General features: G+C 47.2%; 2 protein-coding genes across 2 annotated transcripts; one reads left to right on the plus strand and one right to left on the minus strand.

Annotated features, from left to right (window-relative positions):
• Positions 1–250: 250 nt before the first annotated feature.
• On the minus strand, positions 251–2,473 carry MRPL32 (mitochondrial ribosomal protein L32). Its single transcript, XM_035129525.2, has 3 exons — positions 2,326–2,473; positions 906–1,087; positions 251–517 (listed from the first exon to the last, which is right to left on the minus strand). Exons 1-3 carry the CDS (start codon positions 2,429–2,431, stop codon positions 263–265), a joined length of 543 nt encoding a protein of 180 aa, XP_034985416.2. The 5' UTR covers positions 2,432–2,473; the 3' UTR covers positions 251–262.
• A 538-nt stretch (positions 2,474–3,011) lies between these two features.
• Positions 3,012–19,799, plus strand: PSMA2 (proteasome 20S subunit alpha 2). Its single transcript, XM_035129529.2, has 8 exons — positions 3,012–3,127; positions 4,519–4,595; positions 6,906–7,038; positions 9,254–9,376; positions 16,228–16,309; positions 17,226–17,299; positions 19,430–19,487; positions 19,573–19,799. Exons 1-8 carry the CDS (start codon positions 3,087–3,089, stop codon positions 19,687–19,689), a joined length of 705 nt encoding a protein of 234 aa, XP_034985420.1. The 5' UTR covers positions 3,012–3,086; the 3' UTR covers positions 19,690–19,799.
• Positions 19,800–22,401: the final 2,602 nt, after the last annotated feature.

A 22,401-nucleotide genomic window follows, 5' to 3' on the forward strand; every position in this document is an offset into this window, starting at 1 on the left:
AATCAGCTAAGATTACAGTAGCTAAATTAGCCATCCAGGTAATTTCCAAAAGCACAATTACCAAATGCATACACTTCTTCCCTTAGAATCTTCTTTGTAACATTTAAAGTACAGCAGTGATGCTGTACTACAATGGTAAATTAAAAAATACAATTTAAATTTACCCTTTCTGGGGATAAGTATTATCAGTAGCATTTTTTCAGCTATTTTTACTCTGCAACATCAAGGTTTTTGCGACCAAAGATTCCACTGTGCTACATAATCAGTCCTGTGTGAACCAAGATGGGCGCTTCCTTGTTCGTTCTATGATCCGCTTGCCTTCATCTTCATCTCTGGCTTTCTCTCCCTCATACAGTACAACAGTCTCTGTAGATGGAGCCTTATGTGGTCCTCCCTCCTGCGCCCCTATTTCTTTCCTTATGGCAATTGTCTCCTGTTTAACCTTTGCATAACAATAGCCACAAAGAATATGCTTCTGTTTCAGGTTGCCACACTGAGGACAGACATCAATGTTTCGCTAAAGACAAGAAAGAAAACAAACAGTTGGGCAATGAACAATTTAAAGAGAGAGAGATTTCACAAATGCTAAGAGCCATGTAGGGCAATGACTATCTCATTACCATTGTGATATAATACATTGTTTTCCAGCAACCTGAGAAAGTCCTCGTGTAAAGTAATATACATAAAGGTTTAAGTTTGCAAAATGCAATACCACCACAATTTAAAGATTCTGCACAGGAGCTGCAGACAGATTTTAAATGACATATTTTCTGTGGTAAATTTACAATACTAATGTGAATAATTAAGAAATTACAAGGATCTTGGGAGCATTGAATAGAAAATCTACAAAAATAAGGGGAGAAAGACAATGTGATGAGAAAAGACACAGAAATGTGATGAGTTACCTTTATTTTTATAAGGTTCCTAGGATTCCTTCGCCTGCAGCGATTTACTTCAATGGTCCGCCTTGATTTTGGGGCTGCCATCCAAAATATGCTGTCTAGAAAGCTTGGAGTCTCCTTACTTTCAGCATTCTCTTCTATAGGTTCAGGCAAAAAAGCTGGACCCTGAATTGCTAAAGCAGGAGCTTAAAGAAAATAACAACCGTGTTACAAATAATTTATTGTGGTAATTTGCTTACCTTTATTAATTAGATACAATATTTCATGAAGTGGTTTTGCTCAATGAGACTCTTACTTCTGGGTTTGTCGCATGCGCAGAAGCGCAAAACCGCTCCTCGCACGTGCACAGACACAGCATTTTGCCCTGCGTCCTTTTTGGCTAGAGGCTGGGGCTCCGGAACAGATCCTGGCCGCAAAACAAGGTACTGCAATAATTCCAGGACCGCCTCTCTCCGTAGGAACCGACCTGGACCCTGCAATCATCACCTGAGGTTCTTCTTCATGTGCCTCTTCCACAAGAGGTCTGGAGGCCTTTTTTGCAGTGGATCCCTGTTTGCAGAATGCTCTCCTCAAGGAAGTTTGTCTGGCACCTTCATTAGTTTCCTTAAGCACCAAACGAAAACATTCCTCTATATCAGGCCTTTGTCTTATTAAACCATCTATAGCAGGGGTCAGCAACCTAAGGCCCATGGGCCGGAAGCAGCCTGCAGAGGTCGTTTGACCGCCCCCCCCCAAACTTGCCCCAAACTGAGTTGCGCGCTTGTGCACTGGGCTAAACCAGCGCAGCGCGGGGACTCGCTTCTATGGTGCCAGAAATTGCACCTGCGTACGTGCTGCAAATTGTGGGTGCATGCGCTCCTGTGCGTGCACGATCTGGCCCATGGAGGGATCTCTGCAGGACCGATTTGGTCCAGGCAAGATAAACCTTGCTGACCCCTGATCTATAGCCTTTTAGAAGTGTGTGGGGTGTTTTTAATGTATTTCTTTTTCTCCTTGGTTTAAATATATCTGTGTGAAGTTTGGGCTTTTTGTCTCCTCCTTTGATTTTTAAGTTGCTCTGGTCTGCAATGAGCAAGATGAAGCGAATAACAAATTTAACTAGTAACAATTTCAAACATTATATATATATATATATATATATATATATATATATATATATATATATATATATATATATATATGTATATAACTAAAGCAAGAACAAAACAATACAAATCCTTCCCGCCCCAAGTAAAGCGGAGTCACCAGCGGTGCTTCTCCTAAAAGGGCACTTGGGTTTCCAGTAACGGCTGGGAACCCACGTTTGGGAGGTGAAGTCTCTGCAGAGCCGCCCCTGAGGAGACCCCGCGACACTCTTGAGGACTAGCCTCATGCGCCGAAAAGCGAGGCAGCCGAAAGAGGGGGAGACGGAGCCAGGACCTACCCCAAGGCGGGCTGCGGCAGCCGAGCTGGGACCAGCAGCTTCGGAGGAAGCCTTGGATCCTCGGCAAAGGAGACGGGAACACCAGCAGCAGCGCGGCCACCGCCATCTTGACCGGCCCTCCGCCTTCTCGGCGCGTAAACACGCCTGTCAAGATCAGCCGCGCTGAGGGCGCTGGGAAACCGAGTCGTCCTGCTCTCTTTGGCGACGTTTACGCCAGGCCACTTGGCCGAGAGAGCTGGACTACATGTCCCAGCATGCCCTACTCTAGCTCCTGAGGGTGAGGCAACGGTTCCCGGCATGCATAGCAGAGAGAGCCGGCGATCCCCGATCTCGTTGTTGACAATGCTGAAGAAAGGAACGGCCCTACCAACGGCACCGAAACCAAACCATCACCACTACCACAGCCTTTTTCAACCTTAGGAGGTGGCGGGTGGCTCAGACGTTGTTGGACTACAACTCCCATCACCCTTGGCTACCAGTTCTGCTAGTAAGGGATGACGGGAGTTGTAGTTCAACAACGTTTGGGGGCGGGTACGAACGACCCAAGGTTGAGAAATGCTGCCATAGAGTTTCGCGGCTTTCGAGAGTTCCCGGAAGTTCAATCTGTTCATGTTTCTGTATGTCGGCGCTCTATATCTTTTTTTCTCTTTGTGCGCATGCGCTGTAAAACAGTGCGCAGCGCGCGTGTGCAGCCTCAGAAAACGGGCGGAGCCAGTTATGAGGGGAGGGCGGAGCGAGTCTGTTCAATCGCGCTGGTCAAAATGGCGGAACGCGGGTACAGCTTCTCCCTCACCACTTTCAGGTAACGAGCGGTGTCCCCTCAGGGGCGGCAGGACGGGCGCCGGAGGTCTGGGGCGCTGTCCTTTAATGAGGGGAGGATTCTTGGGCCCCTCGGAGGGGTTCCGTTTCGTTGCCGTTGAAGCGGAGGGGAGAGCCGAGGTTTATGCAGAGTCACCGCTGGCGCTTCTCGCCCTCGCCTTTTGCTCGGAGGAGAAAGTGGCGCGTGTGGAAACTGTCGTAAGTTTCTAACGCGGATCCCGCATCCCCATCAAACAGGCTTGAGGGAATACGGGTTTTCCAACTGCCTTGGTCCTAAGCCCAGTGTTCGAAATGCACCTGGCTATTGGCCGCTTGTGACCGAGTGAAGATGCCCGAGTATCAGGATGGCACCCGGCGTCTCTGGAGGTGCATGCCTGGGGATCATTGGATCTGGACTGTTTTCACACATTAATACCACATTAATACCACACCTTGTAGCATTCTATCAGTTATATTTTATCTGCACAATCAGAATGAATTTCAGGAAACAAAAGCTTTCGAGCTGTCTGCCCCCCAAATGCCAACTAGAGCTTCCATTTTGGTGACCGCAACCCTGGTTTAAGGAGCCATTTGGCACCTTGTTTATATATCGGAATTTCTAGCACTGCTAAACCATGTAGAGATGAGCCTTTGGATCCAGTATGCTAGGTTTTAAGCCACGGATTGACCTTCTGCATGGCTTGATGAAGGCAAGAGCCCAAAGCAGGCCTCCTTTTCCTTATAACCCTATCGAAAGTGAAACAAATATCCCTGAACACACTACTAACGTACAGTACAGTATCTGTGTTGAGATTTTATGAAATAATAATTCATATATTAGTGTCTTCTTGGAAGTAAGACCTATGAAATTGAATGGGATTTACACTTAATCCCAAATTTGTTTCCATAGGATTGCAGCCTTACAGATGCATGTTTACTTGGAAATAAATGACATTGCATTCAGTGTGTTTAGGATTATGAATATGAAACAAATGTTACACCAAAAACGGAAGTAAAACTATTTTGGTGGGCTTTCTTTTTCCCTTTTCAGTTTTTATTTTGGGATTACTTTGATTTTGTTGCCAGACCTTGACATGAGTCCATGATTACATGAAAAGTGTAGTACAATTCTAAACATTCTTATACTAAAGTAAGTCCCACTAAATTGACTGACGCCTGCTCCCAAGAAAGTGTGTAAGACCAGACAATTATTTTGGGGATACAGTGGTTTTGACTCCTATCTGCCTGTTTTTATTATTAATATACTGTATTAATATGTGCCCAATATCATATTGGTGAAAAAAGGCCCAATGAAAGGCCATAAGTTGATTGACATTTCAGATTTGAAAATGTTTTCTTGCCAACTTGTCTCATGAATTGTATGCTTTCTTTTAGCCCTTCTGGAAAGCTTGTTCAGATTGAATATGCTTTGGCAGCTGTTGCCGCAGGAGCCCCATCTGTTGGAATTAAAGGTATTCAAATGCTTGCACAATTAATAAGCCCACAAATGTATGTGTGTGTGTTCCTACTTTGGCATTTTGTGACCTAAAAGCAAAGAGAGAAACAGAAAGGACACATATTGAGGCTGAAGTCCTAGCCCCATTTGCCTGAGAGTAAGCCTCATAGAGCTCAGCACCACCTAATTCTGAGTAGACTTGATTAGGATTGTGGTGTATTATGATTGCCAGAAATTGATCTGAAAAGGATCAGCATGAAAGCAGTAACCTGGCTTGACTATTGGTCATACCAATAATGCAAACTGAGAGAGAGAGAGAGAGAGCCACTGTGGTGTAGTGGTTAAGAGTGGTAGACTCATAATCTGGGGAACTGGGTTCGCGTCTCCGCTTCTCCACATGCAGCTGCTGGGTGACCTTGGGCTAGTCACACTTCTCTGAAGTCTTGCAGCCCCACTCACCTCACAGAGTGTTTGTTGTGGGGAAGGAAGGGAAAGGAGAATGTTAGCGGCTTGATAAAGCGGGATATCAAATCCAAACTCCTCCTCTTCTATACATGTCTACCCAGAAATAAGTTCCATTGAGCTCAGAGGTTAGGGAACCTGTGACCCTCCAGATGCTGTTGGATTGCAACTTCCATAATCATGGACCATGCTGGCTAGGACTGGTGGGAGTTAGTCTAGCAGCATCAGGAGAACCACTGACTTTTCAAAATGTATATATGTGGAATTGATTTTACCTGTTTTCTATTGGCTTTGCTAAGTCTTGATTCTCACCATCACCCTAGCTTTGTAGCATTTCAGCAGCAGCCTGATGTTAAAATACAGATGATGCATGGTTTGGTTTTGAAACAAAAAAAATCTCTTCCTGGCCAGTTTTTGAGTTTAAGAATTGAATTGAAACCCAGTGTGTGCCACCTGGGGCCCTTGGGAGGAAAAGCACTCTTGTGCTAGATATAGGGATTCTTAGTGGGGCTATGAAACATCTTCAAAAAGTAGAATCTAAATATATTTTCAAAACAGAAAGTATAACTATAATTTTTAGATTGCATTTTGGGAAACCTAGGGTTCCTTACATACTGTATTTTTATCACAGGTTTCCTAATGAAAAAACCAGTAACAGTAGGCAAGCTTCCTTGAAATATAGCTTCTCTGCCACTACTAATTTTCCTCTGCAGTGCACCCCATAGGAGAGTTCTGGGTATAGTTTATGGTGTGTTGTAAGGTGCAGTCAGTTTGCGTTGGGCCACTATGAGGCCAGACAGGCCTAGCCAGGGTGCACTTCACACAATCCTCCACATCTGTTGTGAGGCAGAGCTGCTAAGATTCCTCAGCAGTTAATGTGGAATGAAGTCTTTGAAGGTAGAAAGTTTGAAAAGCTTCTTTTCAGTTTTTTACTGAACCTTTTCTTTTTTTCTAAGTAGGCATGTAGTGATATTGAGGTAGCACATAAACATTAGGGGTGTTTATTGGATTTGGATGAATCCCAAGGAACAACGGGCTATCTTGGAAGGATTTTGAGTTTCTCCCAAAGCAAAGTGAGATCTTCTCCAACCCATGCAGCCTTGTACTGTACAATGAACCCTAAAGTGATTTGTGATACCTCGGTATGGGTGGAAGGGTGGAAATGAGAGCAGATTTGCAAAACAGAAACTTGCATCACTAACTTGAGGAAATGATCAGAGAAGGTTTTTGGAGGTGGGGGAGTGGGAGCTCTTTCGCATCCAACAATTATTTTATTCATAAAGAAAATCTCATGTGATTCTTTCTCCCCAAAAATTTACTTTAAAGGAACTTTGGCTGGGGGAGATATAGTGAGAATCACTTAACAGCTGCAGGAACAAATATCCTGCATATATCCTTTTGAAATTTGGCAGGATTCATGCCTCCAGAAGGGGCAATCTTTCTTAAGATTTCGTCCAATTCTACCCAAATATTAGTATATTTTGATGTTTGCTGTTCTTTGGGTTTTTTTGCTGTTCTTTGGGTTTGCTGTTCTTTGGGTTTTTTAAATCAAACTTGAAAGGTGTCCATCACAGAGACCCCTGAGTTGAATCGAGCTGCCTCCAAATTCATCTGAGTTGAATTGGCCTGTTTTATTATGCAGTGCCAATTTGGGGTTTAAACCAAATCTTCTGGTGGGTAGGCATCCTTAGTAATAGTGCCAAATACTGCATTGGATTTATATGATATGATGAGTAAAGGATATACAAGTGGATGAATTATTCTAGTTGCCTACTTTAAGCATTGTGGATTTGAAGGATTACAAGGAAAATGGAAGGAAGGTATTTTAACTGCATTGACTAAAATATTTGTTTTCTTTGTGCAGCTTCAAATGGCGTGGTACTGGCAACAGAAAAAAAGCAGAAATCCATTCTGTATGATGAACGAAGTGTACACAAAGTGGAATCCATAACCAAACACATAGGCTTGGTGTATAGTGGCATGGGTCCTGATTACAGGTATCTTGAAGGCAAGGAGGGAAACACTGTGATACTCTTGCTATTGGGCTTTGGCTCTTGCCCTGCTATAGGCAGCACAGCATTGGGTCTGTGGTACCATTTCAACATCCTGTGGATGGATGCTACATAACTTGACCCTCTTCATGTGTGCATCACAAGAAGTGGAGCACATGTAGAATGGGGCTGTAGCTCTGGTCCTGTCCCCAAGGTTACACAAGGCTTCACCCTGACATGTATGCAAGGCAGGAGTCGCCAACCTTTTTGGGCCACTGGGCATATTTTGAATTTTGAGAGAGTTCTGTGGGTGCCAGCCACAAAGTGGCTGCCATGGGAGGCATGACACAAAATTGGAGAGTATACCCATGGTGAAGCTTTTCCCATAATTGTATTTCCATATTAGAAGAAGAAGAGGAGTTTGGATTTGATATCCCGCTTTATCACTACCCGAAGGAGTCTCGAAGCGGCTAACATTCTCCTTTCCCTTCCTCCCCCACAACAAATCCTCTGTGAGGTGAGGGGGGAGCTTTAGTAGGGCTAGAGGTTTTTGTTTTTTTAATGAAAGCTCAAAGTCTAGGGCAGGGGTCAGCAAACTTTTTCAACAGGGGGCCGTTCTATTGTCCTTCAGACCTTGTGGGGGGCCGGATTATATTTTTAAAAACATAATGAATGAATTCCTATGCCCCACAAATAACCCAGAGATGCATTTTAAATAAAAGGACACATTCTACTCATGTAAAAACATGCTGATTCCCAGACTGTCCGCGGGCCGGATTTAGAAGGCAATTGGGCCGCATCCGGCCCCTGGGCCCATAGCTGCCAAGTTTTCCCTTTTCTCGTGAGGAAGCCTATTCAGCATAATGGAATTTCCCTTAAAAAAGGGGATAACTTGGCAGCTATGCCCTGGGCCTTAGTTTGGGGACCCCTGGTCTAGGGCCCCCACGTAGTGATCCAAAGTTATGGCACCCATGGGAACTCTGTTGGCAACCCCTGCTGCAAGTTTACTTGCATAAGTTTTTTGTTCGTTGCAGATGTGTATGTCTAATGTGTGGATATTTGGGGGTGGGGCTAGCACTGTTAGGAGTGTCTGACAGCTAGCTGTGTTCATGATACAAATTAATGGGCCAGCATTTGGTTTTCAGTCATACTTGGAGAATCTTGAGCTACCACATCCCACAATATTACAGAGCTGAGAGACATTGCTCATAAGTTATTGCAGGGATAGGGAACATTGGGCTTTCCAGATGTTTGTCTCCCAACTCCCATAAGCTCCAGCTACTATAGCCAGTGGTCAGGGATGATGGGAGCCGATTGACTGGGTGAAGGCAAATAAACTGACATTGAATCATGATAAGACAGGCAATGGGTGAAAGGTTCCTGGATCCAAATTTTGAGAGATTGTCTATTCTGAATGGGGTTGTGCTACCCCTAAAGAAACAGGTCCATATTTTAAGGGTGTTCACTGAATCATCTTCTGCACTAGAGGCCCAGGTGTCCTCTAGTGTGGTGCATCTGTTACCAGCTTTGGCTGGTATGCTAACCACTCCCTTTCTTGGGCAGAAATGGTCTGGCCGCTGTAGCACATTAGTAACCTCACAATAATAGATAACCTTTTTTGAGTTGATATATCCCAGTGCAGTATCAGATTCTTTCATTAGCTGATAGTTAATATTCCTTCAGTTTAATCTTTCCCAAATTGCTTTGGACTTTAAGGCATAATGGACATGCCTGCCAAGTCCTGGACTGCAAAATCTGGGATTGGCAGCTACGTGACACCACCTTCCGGTGGCGGTTTGCCTATCTATGGGCACCAAAAATGGCCAGCGGCAGCAACAGAAGTAGCGTCTACGCATGTCCGGAAGTGCGTAGACACAACCTCCGGTGTCGCTTTGCCCATCTATGGGCACCGAAAATGGCCGGCGTCGGAAGTCGCGTCTACGCACTTCCGGACATGCGTAGTCGTGACTTCCGGCGCTGGCAATTTTTGGTGCCCATAGATGGGCCAAGCAGCAAAAAAAGAAGAAGAAGAAGAAGAAGAAGAAGGCCGCCGGCAGGAACAGAATAAGGGATAATAACGGGAGAGGAACCGATACGGGGGATCGCCGGGAAACGGTACAAAAAACCGGGGGTTTCCCGGGGAAAACAGGGTACTTGGCAGCTATGGTAATGGATGTTCTGATTTCTTCACTCACTCTCTTTCTTTTCTTCTTTTTCTCAGAGTACTTGTCCACAGAGCACGCAAACTAGCCCAGCAGTACTACTTGGTTTATCATGAACCTATTCCAACAGCTCAGCTAGTGCAGAGAATTGCTTCTGTGATGCAAGAATACACACAATCTGGGTATGCCTTCCCCCTGCCCCTTGTTTATTCTAAAACAACTGAAATTTACTAAGAGCTGTACACAAAATAGACTGTACTCTAATGCAGCCCCCTCCCCCTTTTACCATATATCAGTGAGATTTTTGCCTCTCCATCTGAGGAGCTGCAAATCAGACTGGGTACATACAGACAAGAGTTCAGCCTTGTCTGCATGCCATGGCCAACCTCAAAAACTCTCCTCCTGTTCTTCTATTCACTTTTGAAGAGCATTTGGTCTGATACTGTGAGGGACAGGGGATATCGCGAAGTCCCTCCCCTCCTGAGTTCAAGCCCGTCCCCGAGCAAAGGGGAAAGCAGGGAGAGTTCCGATTCCAGTGGGGAAGCAGGAAGTCGTGTCCGAGGCTCAGGCAAGGTAGAGGAGCCAGGGTCCCAGGTGGGACAGGAAGGGGCAAGCAAGGGGGGAAGACCCATCCCCCCAACTCCAGAATTACGCAGGAAGAGGAGGGGCAAGAGGATGGGTCTGCCAAAGCTTTTGTGTTGGAGAAAGACGCGCCAAAAGCCATTAGGAGGTTCTGAAACCGACTGACCACATCACTCCGTGTAAATAGCAATGACTTGAGCACTGTAAATACGCAGCACCAATAAAAGAATAAAATGCAGAGCTGCGTGGCGTCGTTACTCTGAAGTAGTCCACTCCGGCCACCGTGACAGCAACCTCCTAATCATTTTTGGGCTACTTTGGAGTTGCCGGGATGAGCGTGTCAGAGGCGGAGAAGTGGCGGCAGATCGCGGAGCAAGCCCAGCTAGAACTGCAGCAGCTGTCGCTGCAGGCGCAGGGAGAATTGAAGGCAGCTAAAGAGGAGACTAAGAAGGTCCAGGACGACCGGCTACAACTTGCGGAACAGGTGAGAGAGCTTCAGGAAAAAGAGCAGCAATTAAGGGCGGTGGCGGTAGACCTCCAAAACAAGCTGGATGCAGAGAAAAACAAGGCGGGAGGGGCACCCCAAGTCCAAGTGCTGCCAGGAAGGAGAGCTGGGACCCTAGTTAGCAAGTTCAATGGAGACCCGAAGGAATTTCAAGGCTTTGAGACTGAGATTGTGTATGCTCTTGAGCTGCACCACGATGAGTTCCCTGATGATGAGCACAGAGTAGCGTTTATTGTGGAGCACCTTACCGGGGCAGCCAGGGAGTGGCTAAGACCGTTAATTGCAACAAGGAATCCTTGCATGAAGAATGTCAAACTATTTCTAGAAGGTTTGAAAACGATGTATTCGTCCGATAGTCATATGGACCAGACTAAGGAGGAACTTCATAATTTACGCCAAGGAAATATGACAGTTCGCGCGTATTGGGCGAAATTCACCATGCTGGTGCACAGATTGGGGTGGGAACTGGGGTCCCCCCCAATGCAAGCGGCGTTCTACTTGGGGTTGCATGAGGAGGTGAAGGATGAGCTCTCGAGAGGTCCAAAGCCCAGTGATATGGATCAGCTGAGCAAAGCGGCTCTGGCGGTGGGGGTGAGACAGGAATCCCGGTGGAGCGACAAACAAGCAACGCGCGCAAAGCGGGCTTGGTTCCCACGGTCGCAGGAGAAACCACTCCCCCAACAACCCTTTCAAGCCACGCCTGGGGCCAGCCAGGACCAGGAACCCATGCAGATTGATAGCGCGCGCGCGCGGGCTTTTCAAACCCCAGCGGCGCCAAGACGCAAGGAGGGAAAGGGCGGGAATTGCTTTCTCTGCAACTCCCCCCAGCATCTCGTCAGAGACTGCCCACATCGCAGGGAGTGGCAAGGAAGGGCGGGAACGGTGGTGCCCTCCCCCACTGACGCAGCACCACAGCAGGGAAACGGGAAAGCCTGGCTGCAGGAGACAAGGGGCAGCAGCCAGGCACAGTCAGCAGACAACAGCCCCAGCCCACCCACCCGCACAGAGAGGAGCAGAGCCAGCCCACCCCTCCCAGAGCAGGAGTGGTTCTAGAAGTCACGCTAACGCTCCCAAATGGCTATCCCCTGACAGTCCTTGCCTTAATTGACAGTGGTGCCTCAGCGAACTTCTTCTCGAGAAACTTTGCAGAAGAGCACCAGATCCAGCTTCTGCAGCTGGATTTTCCCCTTCACGTGGCAACCATTGACGGCAGAGAGCTGCTGGGGGGGGCCATCACTCATCAAACCCCCCCCATGAGAATGACGGTGGGAAGGCACTCAGAGACACTGGCATTCAACGTCACCACCATCTCAGACCCCCCCATCGTCTTGGGCATGAGCTGGCTGGCGCGCCACGACCCCTCCATCAGTTGGCACCAGAGATGCATCACTTTTGGATCGGACTTTTGCCTGGAACATTGCATGCAGCACCAACCAGGGGAGGGGCCTCCGATAGCCACGGTGGCCACCATGCACGTCAAAGGGGGTGAGGCGATACCCAAGCCGTACTGGGACCTGCAGGAGGTCTTCAGCGAAGCGGAGTCCGACCACCTACCCCCACACAGGCCTTTTGACTGCCAGATCAACCTGGTGCCAGGGGCAACTATACCCCCAGCCAAGCTGTACGCCATGTCAGACCAGGAACTGGAGGATCTGCGCGCTTTCATCGACAAGAACCTCAAGCGGGGGTTCATCAGAGAAAGCAAGGCAGCAGGGGGCAGCCCGGTCTTCTGGGTGGACAAGAAAGACACGCAACAGCGCCGCCTGGTGGTGGATTTTAGACGGCTGAATTCGGTGACAGAGCCAGTGGCTTTCCCCATGCCCAGAGTGGATGATCTCCTGACAGCAGCACGCAGGGGCAAGATTTTCACCAAGCTAGACCTGAGGGGGGCGTACAACTTGATCAGGATCCGGGAAGGCGATGAATGGAAGACCACGATGTTCACGCCTCTGGGCTCTTTTGAATATCTGGTGATGCCCTTCGGGTTGCAAGGGGGCTCAGCCTGCTTCCAGGCCTTCATGCACCACGTCCTGGGGTCCCTCCTCTTCAAGAACTGCCTGGTCTTTCTGGATGACATCCTTATCTATTCCAATGACCCAGTGCAGCATGTGAAAGATGTCAGGGAAGTGTTGCAGCGCCTGAAGGAGAACCACCTGTATGTGAAGCTGGAGAAGTGCAAGTTTCACACCAAGGAGGTGGACTTCCTGGGCTACAAGCTGTCAGACAAGGGGCTGGCGATGGACAAGGACAAGGTGCAGGCCATCCTGGACTGGCACAGCCCCAGGACGCGCAAAGATGCCCAACGCCTACTAGGCTTCGCCAACTTCTACAGGAAGTTCATCAAGAACTTCTCTCGCGTTACGGCTCCCATCACTGACTGCCTGAGAGGCAAGCAGAAGTTCAGGTGGACACCAGAGGCGCAAGCAGCGTTCGAAAGCCTCAAGAGGGTGTTCGCCTCGGACCAGAACCTGTTCCACGTGGTCCAGGACGCGCCCCTACGCATTGAGACAGATGCTTCTGAGAAAGCTGTGGGCGCCATTTTGTTGCAACTGGACGCCAACAGGGAGTGGAGACCCTGTGCCTTCTTCTCCAGGAAGTTGACACAGCCCGAGCGCAACTACACCGTGTTTGACAAAGAACTTCTTGCGATCCACGCTGCGTTCAAACATTGGAGACACTTCCTGGTGGGCGCCAAGCACCCCATCCAGGTGTGCACAGACCACAAGAACCTGGAGTTCTGGAGAACTGCCAGGGTGCTCAACCAGCGGCAGATACGGTGGGCAGAGTTCTTCTCGAACTTCAACTTCTCCATACACTACATCCCGGGAGAGCAGAACGTCAGGGCGGATGCCCTCTCCCGCAAGCCAGAGTACATGGAGGAGGAGGAGCCACCAGCCCCAAGGCACATTTCCCCCCCGTCGGCATGGTCCTGCGGAGCAGCAGTGGTGAGCGAGGCAGAACTCACAGCACTGACGGCAGCGGATGACTTTGCCAACCGCATCTTCAGAGAACTGAGAGGGGGGAGGGAGCAGGCAAAAGACTTTGCAGAACGCAGAGGGCTGCTTTTCTACAAGGGGGCACTGTACCTGCCCACCACCCAGCTCAGACGTACGGTCCTCAAACAGATGCACGACAACCGAACGGCGGGGCATTTTGGAAGGGACAAGACCACTCACCTAGTCATGAGACACTTCTGGTGGCCAGGGGTGAGGGAAGATGTTCGAGACTATGTACGGGGCTGTGACACCTGCCAGCGGGCAAAGGTGGTCAGAGCAGCGCCACCAGGGTTGCTGGAGCCCTTAGCCACGCCACACAGGCCGTGGGAAGTGCTGTCCATGGACTTCATCACAGATCTGCCTTCTTCCCGGGGTAAGACCGCAGTGTTGGTGGTGGTGGACCTCATGTCCAAAATGTGCCACTTTATACCGTGTGCCAGGGCAGTCTCTGCAGAAAAGACAGCCAAACTGTTTGTTGATCACGTTTTCAGACTGCATGGATTACCTTTAAGGGTTATTTCGGATCGTGGCCGCCAATTTGTTTCCAGGTTCTGGCGGCGGCTCATGAACCTCCTGCAGGTGGAGGTCAGCTTGTCGACGGCTAGACACCCGCAGACCAACGGACAAGCGGAGAGGGTCAACGCCATTCTGCAGCAGTACCTGAGATGTTACGTCAGCCAGAGGCAAACGGACTGGGTGGATCGCCTGCCACTAGCAGAATTTGCCTACAACAATGCAGTGCACGTCTCCACAGGGGGTCGCCCTTTAAGGCCAATTACGGGCGCGACCTCAGATCTTTCCCAGAGAGGGAGGGGGAGGAGGAGGAGGAGGAGGAGGGCCCACAGGCTGAGGATTGGGCAGAGGAACTGGAGACGGTGCACCAGCAGCTCAGAGAACACTTGGAGAGGGCCAAGGAAGCGTACAAAAAGGGGGCAGATCGCCACAGGCGACTAGGGGAGGTCATCAGGGTGGGGGACAAGGTGTGGTTGTCCTCGGAGGGCCTTCCCACCAGAGGGAGGTGCAAAAAGCTGGCACCCAAAAGGCTGGGCCCCTTCACGGTCACGCAACAGGTAAACCCGGTGGCATACAGGCTGGCACTGCCAGAGGACATGAGGGTGCATCCAGTGTTTCATAGATCGCTGCTGTCGCCGTACAGGGAAAGCAGCAGGCTCCGAGACAGCGAACAAACCCCCGAGGGAGGGGGGGAGGGGGAAGGCAGGGAGCAACTCAATGAGGCCACGGCCATCCTGGATTCAAGGTGGGGGGTGGGGGGACTGGAGTACCTCATGGCATGGGAGGATGCTCCACCGTCCCAGAATGAATGGGTCCCAGCCACTCAGATACAGGAGGAATTCTTGGTGGAAGAATTTCACGCCCTCTTTCCCCACAGACCCAAGCCCTGGCACATGGAAAGGGAGGGGGAGGAGGAGGAGGCACGGGAGGGCAGCTCACCATGGCGCTGGGAAGCGGAGTTTGAGGAACCAGAGGATGAGGTATGGGTGTCACCGAGATCCACCCAGTCAGAGGAAGGAGCAGATTGGCAGAACGTTTTTACCCCCACCAGCTCTGACGCCACGGACTTTTTGGGATTCCCGTCCGCCCAGGCGGAAGGGGGGGGCTCGCAGGACTGGGGGGAGGTATTCACACCAACGGGCTCGGAGAGCACTGAGTTCTTAGGCTTCCAGTCGTCACCGACACATGGGGGGGGCCTGGGGAGGGGTGAAGGAGAGCTTGGGAGGGGGGTGGATGTGAGGGACAGGGGATATCGCGAAGTCCCTCCCCTCCTGAGTTCAAGCCCGTCCCCGAGCAAAGGGGAAAGCAGGGAGAGTTCCGATTCCAGTGGGGAAGCAGGAAGTCGTGTCCGAGGCTCAGGCAAGGTAGAGGAGCCAGGGTCCCAGGTGGGACAGGAAGGGGCAAGCAAGGGGGGAAGACCCATCCCCCCAACTCCAGAATTACGCAGGAAGAGGAGGGGCAAGAGGATGGGTCTGCCAAAGCTTTTGTGTTGGAGAAAGACGCGCCAAAAGCCATTAGGAGGTTCTGAAACCGACTGACCACATCACTCCGTGTAAATAGCAATGACTTGAGCACTGTAAATACGCAGCACCAATAAAAGAATAAAATGCAGAGCTGCGTGGCGTCGTTACTCTGAAGTAGTCCACTCCGGCCACCGTGACAGATACTTTTAAGTGTGGGGCCTGAACAGCAATGCCACACTCTCAAGCTGATTACCTTTAAGCATGGAAGCTATTTATGCAAAGGAGAATGAAGAGCAGGAAATACAGTTACTGTTATGCCTTAAATCCTTTTCTGTGCTAAGGTCGTTTTTGTACATTTTTTACAGTTTTCTAAGTAGGAAAAGTAGAGTTGCCAAAAATTTCCTGGACCTGCTCTTGTACATTGGAACAATTGTTTGTCTTGCTAAAATTAAGCAATGGGATGGTCTTTCCTTACTTGTATTTTCTTTACTGCAATATTTATGAGTTTTGTATTTAACTGTTTTCTTCAGTATTGAGTAAAAAGTTTATAGGATTGATGTAGCATTTTCTATATTGTTTTTTGAAGTCTTATGTTTGTTTCTGTATGATGTTAGCTGCTTGGACTTCCTTTTTCATAGTGGAAAGTGGGGTTCAAAATAAAGATGACAATCTCTTCCCATCTGTCCCATAGCCAGCAAAATATTGAGCTGCTTAATTTCTGTATGGCAGGTTGCTGGTTAAGGCATAGAAACTTAACCAAGAAAACAGTTGGCAGCCATAAAGACTCAGAAACAAAGTGTACAAACTATTTGCACGAGGCATGATGTAACTTCTTTAGAATATATAGAAGAGGAATGTGCTTGCAAATATGTTTATAGATGAGTCCATCAGTCAGCATCCTTAATGCTGATCTTACTTGTTTCCAAGATAATCTTCTGTTATCATTAATCCTTTTCAAATGTTTTGCTTCGTAGGGGTGTACGCCCATTTGGTGTATCATTGCTAATATGTGGGTGGAATGAAGGACGACCATACTTATTCCAGTCTGATCCATCTGTAAGTATTCATAATGGAGCTTCTTAATAGCCTTAAATAGAAAGCATGGATGTTTATTCAAAGATCTGGAATATTGCCATATTATTTCTGTGTATGTGTTGTTTTTTAATTAATACAGATAAGTGGGTGGGGAATGATAAGCATCTGGACTAGAATAAGGTTACAGACTCTCAGGACATCTTGGGTGATCAGTTTTACAGTTGTAAGAGCATAAAGAGAGCCTTGGCAGATTAGGCGAAACATCTGTCCTGTCCAGTATCCTATTTCCAACATGGAAGCCCATAAGGAAGAGATGATTCAATAGTTCTCCCACCTCAGCAATTAATATTCAGAAACTGGCTGCTTCTGAATTTGAGGTTTCCGTTTTGTTACCATAGCTAGTAGTGGTAGTAGGTAATTTTTCCTTAAATTTCTTTTTAAGTCAAGGGTTTAAACAATGATTGGGGAATAAAAGTGGGGGAATTTTGAAAGTGAACCTGGTATTACAGATGTATCAGGCAAAAGCACACTGGAGGCTTTAGACAATAGTTCTCAACTTATTTTTATTTTTTAGACCCTAGTGTTACAACGTTGAATTGGTCTGTTATCCTAAACCCCAGGTATAGTGCCCTCCAGATGTTGTTATACAGCAATTCCTGGCAGCCCCAGCCACCATGGCCAGTCGTCGGGGATGATGGGAATTGTAGTCCAGCAAATCCTGAAGGCTCCACTTTTGCTACCCCTGCTATACCGTCCCACCTAGGGTTAAGTCCCACTGAACTCAGTGGGGATTGCTTCTGAGTAGACATGTGTATGATTGCTCTGCATATCTGCAAGCAGAGAACCCTAAATGAGGCTAATTTTTCACTGCATTGATCAGTGACTCGAAGATAACGTGTTCTTATAAATTTACTCCCTGTCTTTCTCACTTTTCCAGGGTGCTTATTTTGCGTGGAAAGCAACTGCAATGGGAAAAAACTATGTGAATGGAAAGACATTCCTTGAAAAGAGGTAATGTTATGATTACATGACTGCGAATCACTAATAAAATATGAAGATAGTAGAAGTTTATATGTAATGGTGTGTTGTTTTCCATGTCTAGATTGGCTCTTTCCTGGGTGTTGAAGTGCTATAGTTTAAAAATGACTAAGAGTGCTAGAAACACCTATGAAAATAAGACAAAAATGGCAATTTGCTTTCGTTAGGAGAAGCTTGTGTAGGTATGGTGATCCCATTGAACAACTTGATGAGAAGTTACCAATCAACCTTTCCCTAGAGCAGTGTTTCCCAACCAGTGTGCCTCCAGATGTTTTGGGGCTACAACTCCCATCATCCCTAGCTAGCAAGACCAGTGGTCAGGAATGATGGGAGTTGTAGTCCCAAAACATCTGGAGGCACACTGGTTGGGAAACACTGCCCTAGAGTACAGCTTGGAGCATGGACACACCCTACAGAGATTTCAAGTCCCATCCATAAGGGAGAGTTGGCCATCCTTGGCTCTCAACTCTCTTCCATCCCAGGATCAGTAATCACATCAGCAGCAGCAGTGGTGAAGGCATTGGTAGTGGCCATATCCTGTGGAGTCCACAGTTTCCTTCAGAGCCTCATTGATAATGTGCACGACTCAAGGCTTGTCAGCAAGATTCTGCTGTAGTTGAAACATCCTGTAATTCATGGGGATCAGGGCCAGCTCTTTGAGGCCTCAGAACATACACTTGGGGTCAATGGAAGCTAATTAACATGGGATTTATGTACATAGAAATACATAAAAAGCTCCCTTACTTTGGGGCAGATGGGGCTCGTCAGCCTGGGAAGGTAGCCCATCTAGGAGTAGAAAAACTGATTCTAAACCTCCATGCTGCCTTGCGGGATATCTTCAGGGGAAGGAAAGGATCCTTAAGACGGTTGGGTGTTGCCTTATACGGTATGTACGGTGCCTCCTGGCAGCTCCTGCAGCCAAGCTGGTGCCAAATGTATTGCTGTTTTTCTTTGGACCACATCAGTGAGGCCGAGAGGGGGAAGGTATTGTCGTCTGGGCAGCTCAGGTCCTCCATACACACAGCCCAGGCTTATGCCCTGGGGAGGTCACTTCAGTGCTGCTAACGTCCAGAGGAGTACTCCATTTTTTCCCGGGGGGGCAATTTGATTTGATTTTTTAAAGGGGAACAATTTGAGAATGAGTTAATAACAATTAATGGCCTTTTCACTTTTTTAATAATAAGAATTATATGTCACGGGTTGGGGGGGGATCAGGATTTTAGAGATGCTTAAGTGGGGCATGGCCAAACCAAAAAAAAGTTGGGAACCACTGGACTAGATGAAATACAACATTCTGTTAATATTCAGACTTGTGAGACCACATTAAGTTGGAGAAGAGAGAATGCAATACAGTTTCTACACTTAAATAAACCAGTTGTGTGGGTACTATTTGATGACATTTCCTCATGGTCTTGAACGTTTAGCATCTAATAAGACCAAAGAGCCTAGGGCTTGCCGATCAGAAGGTCAGTGCTTTGAAACCCTGCGACGGGGTGAGGTCTTGTTGTTCGGTCCCAGCTCCTGCCCACCTAGCAGTTCAAAAGCACGTCAAAGTGCAAGTAGATAAATAGGGACCGCTACAGCGGGAAGGTAAACAGCGTTTCCGTGCGCTGCTCTGGTTCTCCAGAAGCGGCTTTGTCATGCTGGACACATGACCCGGAAGCTGTCTGCGGACAAACGCCGGCTCCCTCGGCCTATAGAGCAAGATGAGCGCCACAACCCCAGGGTCTGTCACGACTGAACCTAATGGTCAGGGGTCCCTTTACCTTTAAGACCAAAGGTGACTAAGGCTTCTGAGGGTTTCACTTCTAGAAGGTATCGATACCCTGTGTGTCTAATAAACTGGTGTAGCTTCTACTGTAAATTGCATTAATTATGTCTGAATCTATTGGTTGGCATCCAAATAAAATGTGCCCAAATAGTTTGTGTGTGCTCATTGCGTGTTTTTTGAGTACACACTACTGTCCTGCCATATCCCCAAATGATTTGATATTCCTGTGATCCAAGTGGTATTTGCAATGCTGCATAGGAAGTTATTTGCAAAATGCTGCTGTTGCAGCGACAGTAAAATATATTTATTAGAAAACTTCTGTTCTTTCATAGGTACAACGAAGACTTGGAGCTTGAAGATGCTATTCATACTGCTATATTGACACTGAAGGTAAGAAACATCCCCAGTGTATTTGTTAAAACTCTGGTTTGTGAATTGCATTTTCATGAAGGAACCTGTCTTTCCCTCTCTCTAGGAAAGCTTTGAAGGACAAATGACAGAAGATAACATAGAGGTTGGCATCTGTAATGAGGCAGGATTTAGAAGACTCACTCCAACTGAGGTTAAGGATTACCTGGCTGCAATTGCCTAGTATGCGTTAAGGAAGACTGCCTCGATACATACAAGGATCTTTTTTTCCAGTCATTTAAATATTTGGCTTCTGCACTCTCATTTCTACTTTACCTGCTAGATTTTTTAAAACAGAAATATTATGGATCCAAATACTACTGTCCTAATATTGAAAATGTCGAATTATTGTTCTTTAAAATATTAAACAATGTACAACAATACACAATATGAAAAAATAAACATACCAGGAGTGGTGTGATTTCTAGGTAAAACTTCAAAAGGCATTTAATTATACTGAGTTCCTTCTGGTTTCACCACCACCACAAAATTTATTCAGAAGCACACTTTTAAAATATTCATAAATCCTTTGGAACTACCTTCAGCTGCTGACATAGCTTCTCTTAAAAGATTTCTAAATGTATGTCTTGAGTGAGATATTATGCAGGCCTCTATGGGAGCAGTTAAACCAAAGCGGCTGTGAATCAAATCAGATGATTTGCATTCAGCATGTAATACTGAAAGACTTTAGTTAGCAAGCTGCTATTAAGTCAGAACAGAAAGCAGTCTTGGTACCATGTGTGTTAGAGATCTGTCTTCCACTCATGTGGCAGGTTCACTACCTCCATCCTTGGTGTAAGTGAGAAGGTGCAGGGTTTGCCCCCACTGTCACAGTGATCCCATAAGGGCAAGAAATATCTAGCAAATGCAACCTTTATTGGACGAACTCATTGAAAGACTGAAAGTGAATTTTCAAGATACATGAAAGCTAATGTTCAAAGTTTTTACAGACGGAGAAGCTGGTGGTAAAGTGGCAGGATAACAGCAACAACAAAAAGTAAGCTGGGTGGGGGCAGGAGGAGCTCACTCTCATGTAGGAGGAAGGGTGGCAGAGGTGTTCTGAGGGGGGTGGTGTTAAGGTAACAGGTCCCACATTGTGATTTGTCCTTCACCCCCTGGGGGAGTGCCCCAGTTTGGACCAAGGAACCTTCCACTTAAGTTTACAGTTCAGCTGTAAAGCTCCATAGCTGAGTTTGGGTCAGTCATCCTAACTTAACCTGAAGGATTGCTGTGGATAACCACATGTAGGGCTTGTTTGAGTTTGGGAAAAGGGCATGCAATGTGATGAATGAGTAAGACGTTGCTCCCTCATCCATGCGCATTGATCATTCATTGACTAATGTCAAGAGGTGAGTTGTACATGTGAATGGGGCACCATAGAATAATTGAGAAAAACGTTAACATCACTGAATGCAGTCAAACTTTTTTCTTTGTTTTTAATTTAGCTGAGTCATAAGCATTTAAGAGCTCTGTGGATCAGACCAAAAACCTAGCCCTATCTAGTTTACAGTATTCTGTTCCCACAATGGCCAGTCATAGATAGAGGCTTGGGAAACCCACAAGCAAGACGTGCACACAGCACTACTCTCCCTCTTATGTTCAGTGGTGTATTTGCAGGCATTCTGCCTGATACTTGAGTGTTGGGGTAACAAGTAAAGTACACGCTGGTACAGTCTGACCCCTTGGGTAAATGGTTTGTGCCACTGAATTTCCAAAAACTAAAACAAAAATCTGATACCATGTAAGTAGAATGTTTGAGCCACAGGGGAAAACATTGGAGGGGCATAGAACAATTTAGTGGATATATTTGCTTGAAAACTGTCCACAGGGTGGTGGTATGGTGTGCTCGGAAATATAAAATCTAAACACGAACAAAAAATAGGTTTGTCTGACCAACTGAGATGTTATGTGGAACTTTAGTCAAAATTCTTCTCTAGTAAGAATTTCAGGTGCTGATTGTATTCCGCAAAAAACACTGTTGTGAGCTGTAGAGATAAAACAAGTGCACAAGGTTAAAGGTTCCCTTTTCTGCCTGGGTACTGCTTCCAACTGGAGTAGTCCGTGTATGTCTAGGAAGTTTGGGACATGGCAACCCTATATAGACACATCAAGCTAACTGGTCCTATCAGCTGGCTGTGCTGATATGAGTTGTAGTTGTCCAAAATGCCAAAAAGGCTCTAGGAAAACTGTTGTGCTCTGCACACAATTGCGCCACTTGTTCCTAACCACCCTCATCGATCTCACAACTCATTTGTTAGTTTAAAAGAAACACCATTCAGTGTCAACAGAGAAAAACAACTTTCCAAGGGAGGGGCCACATAGCAATACCTTCTGGCATCTTCAGGTAGGGCTGGGAGACAGTGTGGTGTAGTGGTTAAGAGCAGTAGACTCGTAAAGGAACCGGGTTCGCGTCTCCACTCCTCCACATGCAGCTGCTGGGTGACCTTGGGCTAGTCACACTTCTTTGAAGTCTCTCAGCCCCACCCACCTCACAGAGTGTTTGTTGTGGGGGAGGAAGGGAAAGGAGATTGTTAGCCGCTTTGAGACTCCGGGTAGTGATAAAGTGGGATATCAAATCCAAACTCCTCCTCTTCCCTGTCTGAAACCCTGAAGAGCCATTGCTGCTGCCAGTCAGTGTAGACAATACTGAACTAGTATTTAGTCCAATGGTCTGACTCCATATATGGCAGCTTACTAAATTCTATGGTAGAAGTCCTGACTTGATTTCAAAATGGGTTGGACTAGATGACCCTTGGGAGACCTTCCAATTCTATGACCGTGGCTTGGGCCAATCACTGCTTCTCAGCCTAACCTACCTCACAGGGTTATGTTGGGGGATTAGAGGAGGAGAACAATGTACACCAGGCATGTCCAATGTCTGTTTCGGGGGCCTAAT

This window comes from Zootoca vivipara, chromosome 12 (genome assembly GCF_963506605.1).
Source record: "Zootoca vivipara chromosome 12, rZooViv1.1, whole genome shotgun sequence".
Taxonomy (NCBI): domain Eukaryota; kingdom Metazoa; phylum Chordata; class Lepidosauria; order Squamata; family Lacertidae; genus Zootoca; species Zootoca vivipara.